The 9,209-nt window shown below is 40.0% G+C and overlaps 1 protein-coding gene across 1 annotated transcript; it reads right to left on the bottom strand.

Moving 5' to 3' along the window:
• Positions 1-411: 411 nt before the first annotated feature.
• LOC117481389 (NXPE family member 3-like) lies at positions 412-8,529 on the bottom strand. Its single transcript, XM_034129058.1, has 8 exons — positions 8,417-8,529; positions 5,501-5,521; positions 4,166-4,612; positions 3,673-3,977; positions 2,920-2,990; positions 2,390-2,596; positions 1,899-2,306; positions 412-1,156 (listed from the first exon to the last, which is right to left on the bottom strand). Exons 1-8 carry the CDS (start codon positions 8,495-8,497, stop codon positions 1,005-1,007), a joined length of 1,692 nt encoding a protein of 563 aa, XP_033984949.1. The 5' UTR covers positions 8,498-8,529; the 3' UTR covers positions 412-1,004.
• Between the last annotated feature and the right edge of the window lie 680 nt (positions 8,530-9,209).

The following is a 9,209-nucleotide window of genomic DNA, read 5'->3' as shown; positions in this document are numbered from 1 at the left end:
TGTTAAAATGGCCAATTTTACAGCAGAAAAAAACATGTTTCTACCCCTGGATGCAATAAATATTATTATGGATATAGTTAGATTCCACCTTCATGATTATGAATCCCTTTTATTTATATTAGGTCTTAAAGTTTTTGCATAAATTAGGGCTTGGTCACATTGAGTGACAGCTCTGTCAAGTGACTGCTGCTGTTAGCTTCTTGTCTCTCTGCTAGCTGCTCCGTGAAGCTACAGGGACTCTGCCTGCTCAGTTCATCCAGGGAACACAACTTGACCCCGGCCGTCAGGGTTGAGCGAAGCAGGCAGGACCCAAATGCAGATTTCACAGAAAATAACTTTATTTCAAGGCTAAATAGTAACAAACAGAACTCTTCCCCGTGAACACAGTCAAAGACAAACAAGGATCTAACAATGACAGACAGAAAAACCTAAATACTTAAACTTAAATGCACACAAGACTAATCACACAAACAAGACACAGGTGAGGAGGGAGGAGAAATTCTGATGACAAAACAGCATCTTGTTTGATATGTGTAATACATTAACAATCAAAATAACCGGTTTCTGTTCCTTCAAAAAACATTCAAATCTTCTGAGCTATATTTTTATGAATATACAGTATCACTTTTGAAGTTATGTTGGATGTAATTTAATATTAAGGCTGGTATTATAATTTGTTATATCGCTCAACTTGAGTTATTGAAAAAACATTTGAAAACATCAATCTATTGTATGGACTGTTCGAAAGATGCAGCACTTGATAGAAACACATAGAAACATTTAATCTCAGTATGGACTTAAATCTCCACTCCTCCCCCGCAACGAACACACATCTTTTTAGACTAGCTTTTAATGTGTGATTGATGACAAGTCCTTGTGACAACTGTGGTTTTATTGCTCGATTTTAAATATACTTTTTATATTATCTTTTTCCTTACCTCTGTGTCTTTCAGCACTTGATAAAGCACTTGATAAATAAAATGTATTATTATTATTATTATTATCTAGCCGCCCTTTTGAGGACATGTGTAGGAGAAGAGAACATCCATCATATTCGTAATAATAGGAGGTTGTGGATGGAGGCTGTTTGGCAGGTGGTGAGCGAGGACCATCTCCCAGGCATCAATCAGATGAACATTCAGTCCTTTAAATATGGCTCTTAGCCAGTGGCGAGCCGTGAGCTTTATACCTAGGCCCTCTGACCCCCACCCCTTCCCTCGAAAAAAAGGAAAAAAAATAGTTATTACGTCTCAGCGTATACTTCAGCGGAATATCAAAACAACGGCCCAGGGTGCAAAACGCATCAATGACAGCGACCCTCTACCACACAAAACAACACCTGTGAACCCAATTTGTGTTCTTTGACATTGAAAATGATATTGCATTGTGTTTGTTACTTTCGTTACAGTTGTATGTCTTACGTGTAATTTGGCATGCTTTTATTTTGAAGGCGAGTTCACGCTGTTGACAGGAAGTTGTTGTTCCTATGGAAACAAGAAAAGTTTCACAGCGGGCGGAAGTTGTCATAAAGTCCGCGATAATGAAACCCACCCATTTAGAGGGAAGATATGATTGGTCAATTGTACTGTCATTTGACATTACTCTCTCGTTCAGTTACTATAGCGGGCCCTCTGTGAATCGCAGAGAGGGCCAGACCTTCTTTCATGTAACCCTTCACATTCAAACAGAGACCGAACAGGCAGATTCGAAGGATTTATTTCTTTGGAAATTTTATTTTATTAAATCAAGTTTTTTTTCCGTAAAACTAATGAAAAATATAACAAAAATAATATAAAAAAAATATATATTTTTAAAAAATATAGTTTTTTTAATGTTTTTAAATATTATTTTTTGGAATATCTTAGGCCCTCACAGAGGGCCTAGAGGGCCCTGACGGCTCGCCACTGCTCTTAGCACCTTATCAAACTGCACCGAGAACCAGTCGCTGTTGTTTATCGCCACATCAAGCAACAAAGCTTTGGGGTTTGCAGTCCTGATGATGATCACCGTTTTTGGAGCCCTGTCCAACAGCCGCACCACCGCACTGCGGATCCTTTGTAGCCGCCGGATGTAAAGCTCGATGGGGAAAGAGCCAAAGTGAGCCCAGATGCCAAAAACGACGACAATGTTGGGACCCGCGATTAAGTCATCTAGTTCATTGGCAATGTAACGAATTTCTTCAATTGAGCCGACAAAACGGAGAGGAGGACCATGGAGGCGGAAAGTCACCATGATTTTGTTTTCATAGTCTAAGGCCATGAAAGGTCCATTTGTCCTCGAGCTGCCCAGGTTAAACTCCTTAAGATCTAAAGGTATTACAGAGGGAACAGATTAAGATGCAGTGTGAACATAATGAAACTGTTGCCGGAAATCCCTGTGGATTAGTTACCTGGTAGTGCTGCGTTGAGGAACTCAAACCACTGCCTGATGGTAGAGTCTCCATACAGGTGGACCACTTTGCCTTTTAGACACTGAGTGATGGCAGATGCGCCGGTGAATTGGCGAACTTTGGTGCCATCTAGTGCTCGCCATAAACCCTGGTAGTAATAGCCAGAGGCTTGAAAGTTCACAATGCTGCTCTCCACCTCTGGTTGACCTGAGAGAAAGTTGAAGGATAATAGGGGGGTTGTTTTACGTCTGTTACTGACCTTAACCAAATCAAGGTATAGACTGAATGTATGAACATTGTATGGCCTTACTCCTGAGAGACTAGACACTGCAGCTGTGCCGTGTTGACAACGTTTGAGCTGAGAGCTCCATGCTCCCTTTGCTCCTGTCAAATTGGCCTGCTAAATACATCTCTCAACAGAAGAATGATACCCAAAAGAAAGAGTTGTTGTTTTGTTCTGCCCCTATACTTTCGTCATCTGTACATGGAGCACATTAGATCGTGAAATCAGTAATAAATGCATTCCTTACCTTCCTTTTTTGGTAAAACAGTGACACCGGCAGGTCCTGAAGCCGGAATGCGGACTTTCAAGTTGACACGACTGAAGAAAAGCACACAATACTACAATAAACATTAATATCCCAAATGCAGCTTTTCTTACATGTGGTTGTGGAATGGCATGGAGGTTTACCTGGGGTAAACAGTTTAGAAGGTCTACTTTTCCTCGTGTGAACTTGGAAGGTTCAAACCTTAGAACTAAGCCTTATGGCACAACATTTTGCAAAAGATAATAAAAGTGTATTTGACCAAAGCTGTCCGGAAGTGAAGTACTATGAATTGATCAAATAATCCAAATATCACACATTTGTCTCATTTGCTTTACAGAGTGTATTCTGAAGCACACAACGCCCTCTGTCCTCACACACTCGCAGCGCACAAGGAAAAATGTACTAAAAGAAACCCCACAATTGAGGGATTAAAGGGAAAAAATAGAAGAACCTCGGGGAGAATGAGAGAAAGGTTACTTCTCTGAGGAGGTACAGACATGTGTAGATGTTATGTGTACAAATAAACAACATTATAAAATTAAAACAGAAAATCCAGATTTATATCCTATCAAACATTTTTTTGAATGAAGGTCAACTATGATTCAGACTGAGTGGTTACATTTATATTATCTTTTAATCTAAACTGCCTTTACTGACAAACTTCTGAAACTTCTGAAAAATGATGTATGTATTTATAAGAAGTCACACAAATGACCAGTCTCTTTGCTTCCTTACCCTTGAAAGAGCTTATCCTCCTTGGCCTTGAGCAGTGCAGGAGTTTGTTTGTATCCTGCCATGCTGTGGGCGATCCTTGCATCACAGCTCATGTTCTTTGGATTGTAGCAGAACCAAGGATCGCCGGTTCGAGGGTCGGTGAAGTCGCAGATTGGCTGCTTGGTTTGACGCAGGCACATGTTACAGATGGTGGTTTGAGAGCGTGAGCCTAAGCTCAAGACGCTTTTGAAAAATATCCTGTCAGGTTGTTCACTCGTCAACCTGTTCAGCACTGTGATAGCTTCACTGGGATGAACTAGCGTCACCTGATTGGGTAGACAACAAGAGTTTTTGTTGAAAATGTACAATTGGTGACTAGACTCTGCTTTTGTCTGAAATAAAAAGTCGTATCAACATTAGTTAAAAGAGGGTGGGGCTTTGTGAGTAATCAGCTGGAAGACAAATGACACACCTACAGCAAAATCACATAGAAAAAGATAGTTTTAAGCATCACCTCAACCTGAGCTGCTCCTTCCCAGAGTAAAGGAAAGACAGCAGAGTAGCTCCCATTGAGATGGTCCACCACTTTCCCAGCTACACCTGCACCAAGCGTTAGGTTGTGCAGCCGGGCTAATAAAAAGTCCCCCCCAGACTTCTTGGGTTGTCCCTTGAAGTCAGAGATGGCGATGCTAACTTCCAGCTGATCCCCTACGTGCCACTGTCCTCCTCCTCCTCTCGCTGGGAGAATGGTGAAAGTGCTGTGAGCTGGATCACTGGTCAGCTCCAGGGAAAGAGGAGATGGCAATGCAGGAGTTTCAGGCCAAGCAACAGATTCTAGTAGCAGGCGTTCCTCCAGAGCATCCTTAGGGGACAATGGTGGGAAGTTGCAGATGCTGCGGACTTTGGGAGGTTCAGTAGTAGCTTTCGGGTAGACGATGGTGGAGCTCATTTTAGGCTGAAACTTGAAGGGGTTGAGAGACAGAGAGAAGTTTACATAGATACGTCAAACAAATGCAGCAAATGTATGAATATTTGTTAAGGGGGTTGATAAGAACTGTTGTTGTGTAATGTTTGCTCCATTCCAGGCTTCCTGATTTCTGTCTTTAAAGTTTCTCTTTTTTGTATTTGGCAAACTGCAGAATTACATGTTCTACGGATTCCTCAACCTGGCAGTGTTCATATCATCCAGATAGATGTTTTCCTTATGAATAATGTAATGTTGTGTTCAGTCTAGTACGTATGTTCTAATCTAAGCCTTAACACATTATCCAAATTGATGGTTCTTTTAACTGTCCTGACTGGTTTTTGGCTGCAGTGCATATAGGTGTCTTCTTGTGTTTCTTTTGTCCCAATTGTGTTGCCACTCCTTCATGATGTTCTATTTCACTATGTTATTTGCCTTAGATTTACTGAGTCCAATGTTGATTATTTACTCATGTTTAAGAGACTGCTTGTCTAATGTGTCACATGTTCATTTCCCTTCATTCCTCTGTATGATGTTATCCACATAAATGTTATCTCGATATTTCTTAATCTTTATGGTGTTTCATAAATGTCATTCACAATATCCTGCCTACGATGGGATGTAATGAAGTGGCATTATTGCTGAACTTAAATCTGAACAAAGAATAATCCTTTGGATTTGCATCTCTTCTATCCCCTGTAATGCCTCGTGCCATTGCCATTAACTCGACTGTGATTATAGATAAATGATCTGATGTTCTCCGTTTGAGCAGACAATCTGATACTTTTTTTCTAATCAGCAACACTTGTGCTAACACATTACACTCAAACATATAACATACACTGTGGATGGCTCATGCACAACACAAATCCAAAAATAACTCACCAATGTGTCCCATATGTTAAGCTGAAAAAGGAAACATTCGTTTTAGCCAAATATAAAACATTTCTGGAATTCAATTCATTCCTGCAGTTCAGAAATTGGAATTTGATGGATACCCTTATTTCTATTATTTTATATTATCTATTTATTAAACAATATGCTTTTTTATTCCAATTGAATAAAAGCATATGTAAAGAATAAATACCTGCGGCTGGTGGAAAATATTTTAGGTGGGGCTGTGGAAATGGTGATCAAACAATACTAGGGGGCATTTTTTTGAGAAAAGACCCCTAAATTATGACTTCTGGTGATGTTAGAGGGGGGGGGGGGGAAGGACAATTTGAGGCTTAAAAATATGAGAAGACTGATCAATACCTCCATAACTTCAGTGTGGTTAGCTATGAATCTTCCAAATCTTCCAAACACCTTGTCCTGGACATAGTTTCTACAGCATAAACTGTGCTAACAAGCTGAGATTCCACAGATTCTAGAAATATAAGTATCATCACTGAGCGATCAGAACTTGCGACAGGGGAAGCAAATACAGACATCACACGACGTAGCTTTAGGTAGCAAAACACGGAGATATGCTCACCTTTTGCAGAATAACAATTCTGATCAAAAACGAGAAAAACGCAGCTGAAGGTTAATCCAATGTGTCTGTCACTTTGAAAAAATGATTGATGATCCATAATTACATTTTTATGTCAAAAACGGAGTTTTCATTAGCTGCTAATGGTAGCTTCCAGAGTGTATGACAGCTTCCTGTTTTGTCTCCTTGGATACGAGTCCAAACAACTCACAGACTGCACCGGGCGCTCACGTAGGAGCCCTGTGACCATCAGATTTGACGACGCAGATTGGCTGAAATTATGTTTCGGCGGCATAGTTTAAAGATAGCAACAGTTGGCTTCTGCTGCACTTGCTGCACAACAGCGCCCAGACGAGAGGGAGTAATGATACACGGGCAAGGCCAGGCAGGAAACATGTGACTTATCAGTAACTTTAGACATCGTAACACAATTTTAAACGAGATTTTATTGTAGATTATACATTTTACTGATACCAATTATATAATATTTACCTTGTTTATTAAAAATAAAAATAAAAAATATATCTTTTAAATATATATTTTTTAATTTTTTTAATTTTTAATGTGGGAAGAGGGGGGGCGGCGCCCCTAGCGCCCCTATGGGCCGGCCGCCACTGCCTGAATGTATTTAGCAAATAATTCGTACCTATATTTCCGAAAAATTTATCCTCTCATATTTATGCGCTGTTGTTGTCGTTGAAGTATACGTGTAGCATAATTTAGACATAATCTGTTTCTTTTACACTAACTGTGTGCCCCCATTTTGAAAATGGCCGCCATTGGTTGTTATTTTACCGGTAGCTTAGGATCTATTCTAGACCACCTAGGATCTTGATTCTGGTGGCTAATCCTACATTTTCAAGGATGAGGAATGCAGTGGTACTATTTACAACATGCTAGAATGTAGCTAACTCCATGTATCTGGTATTCAGGGAACAAAATACACAGTAAAACCATTAACATATTTATTATTGTTTTATATTTGATGTATGCACCATGACATCAAGTCAAATTCCTCGTACGTGTGAACCTACCTGGCAATAAACCCGTTTCTGATTCTGGTTCTTCTGATTCTGATTATGGTGAAGTAATACTTGTTACATAATATGTATGTAATATTCAGGGGTGCACATAACTTTTTTGCCCTCAAAGGAGCACCTGGAGATGTTGCTTGGTGCGAATCCTTAAAATGAAATAAACCGGACCTTTTGAGGGGTACTTGACTTTATGAACGGGTGAGGCCCTCTCCGCGAGGTTAGGCCCCACCCAGTCTGCGTGATCTGCGTGTAGGGATGGGCGGGCCTGCTTCCACCCCTCTTCCACATCATCAAACGTCATCCATGTATCCCACGCCGTCTTCTTGCCCCTGCCACCAAAATATGGCACAGTGTCACATCCAGTAAATGCATGGAACATTGGTAAGGCTATGCATCGATCTGGACCTAGTGATCTCGCCATCTCATGAGCTGCTAAATGGCGAAAACTCTTCCAAGCTCCAAAGGCAACCCACAGCAGTGATGTTGAGGGATTGGGCTGCTGTGAGTGCCAGTACTACCACATCCGTGTCAACTGTGCGTATTGTTGGGGAAATATTTTCCAAGACCCATAACTGTGACCCAGTTTATCAGTTCATACTGTCCTGACTGAGCACACGCACCTGTAACCTTGGCTGCTGTGCTCTCAGTGTTTTGTCTCCCTGTTCCTGCCTGTTGGCGTCAGCTCATAGAGGTGTTATGATTCTATCTTGTTACGCACAATGTTGATTATTCTCTCTGAACTAGCTAAATACACGGGTCTGGGGTAAAGTTCTTCAGAATTGATGTAGCAACTCTTCCGTGAAGTCAGAACCTCTGACTCTTTGACTTGTTTTGTGAATTCTCCGGCCGAGGCTCCTAAATAAACCCATCAGTGTTTGCCATCAAAGCTCCAGCTCTCCTCGTGTCTCTCTGAGTCCTGACTCCAATTGCTTCAGAAGTTTCCCCCACACGTATTGACACCTTGCTATACCCTTCCTTCACAGCATCTCCTAGGTGCAGTAGGATGCAGTTATAAGCCTCCCCATGTGTGCATGGTGCAAATATGGATTATTTGTTTGCCGGTGTTGAGGGCTGTCACACTGGTTGCCAGGAAGGAGAACAGTTAAGCATTCTTGTCTTCAATGCAAATAAATGAACAGTCTATCATTTTAATGCTAGGTTTATTTTATCAGTGAGAGTAATATCAAAAAAGAAAATCCAGAAATTGAAATTATATAAAAGATACAAATTGATATGCATTTAACTGTGGGAAATAAGTATTTGATAGTGATCCCAGATAACAGTTCTCACCTGGAAGAATATTAAGAAAGCCGTGAGCAGAAGGAGAAAGATGGTGAAACATCTTCTTCCTTTAAAAGATGATTCCTTCATGATATTGTCCAGCTCCAGCCTGACACGGTGACCACTTCCTTTGGTACAGGATTAAATGATAAAACATGTATGCCAGGTTAATACAACATGTAATCATAAAATAAATTATAATTAGAAAAAGATAATTTTATTAGAGCCACTCTTACCTGCAGCATTAGAAACATGTCTTTTATTTTTACAAGAATAATTCTATAGTTGAATATAAACTCAAATTTCTACATAATAATTACTTTTTACTTTTGGTACTTAATGTATATTTTATTGCACTTATTTGCAGTTTTGAATGCATGATTTAAAAAACTGTTTATTTGTCAATCTTCTCGAGAACTTTAAAGTAGCATAACAATTGAAATAGTCCAAATAAATGCAAGTACCTAAAAATAATACACATTGATATTAGGTTAAAGGCAACATTTAGTGTTATGTTACCAATACAATGAAACCCCAAATAGGCCTACTGTATTAGAGAGTATGGCCTTACCTTAGCGTAGTTTGGGAGATGAAAGTCTGAGTGTGATCCTACACTTTAGTATGGGTTGATCTATCAGGGAGGGACTGGGACTGAAAAACGGCCCCTGGACTCTGACCAAGCCAACAAAAAATGCGCACATGCCTGCATTCGCACTGTTATGTAACTATCCTGCACTGTAAAAAAAAGATCCTAATTTTACAGGAAATAACTACGTTTTTATAGTAATTATCATGTTTTTTT

The sequence above is a fragment of the Trematomus bernacchii genome, unplaced genomic scaffold (genome assembly GCF_902827165.1).
Source record: "Trematomus bernacchii unplaced genomic scaffold, fTreBer1.1, whole genome shotgun sequence".
Taxonomy (NCBI): Eukaryota; Metazoa; Chordata; class Actinopteri; order Perciformes; family Nototheniidae; genus Trematomus; species Trematomus bernacchii.
The sequence above is the reverse complement of the archived record's forward strand: the minus strand, read 5'-3'. Positions and strand labels throughout refer to the sequence as shown.

Coding starts and splice junctions, on each gene's coding strand:
- LOC117481389 (XM_034129058.1), bottom strand. CDS start 8,497: ATGAAGGAATCATCTTTTAAAGGAAGAAGATGTTTCACCATCTTTCTC. Junction 5,522..8,416: donor CTTTCTTAATATTCTTCCAG/GTGAGAACTGTT, acceptor TTCCTTTTTCAG/CTTAACATATGGGACACATT. Junction 2,991..3,672: donor GAGGATAAGCTCTTTCAAGG/GTAAGGAAGCAA, acceptor GCTTTTCTTCAG/TCGTGTCAACTTGAAAGTCC.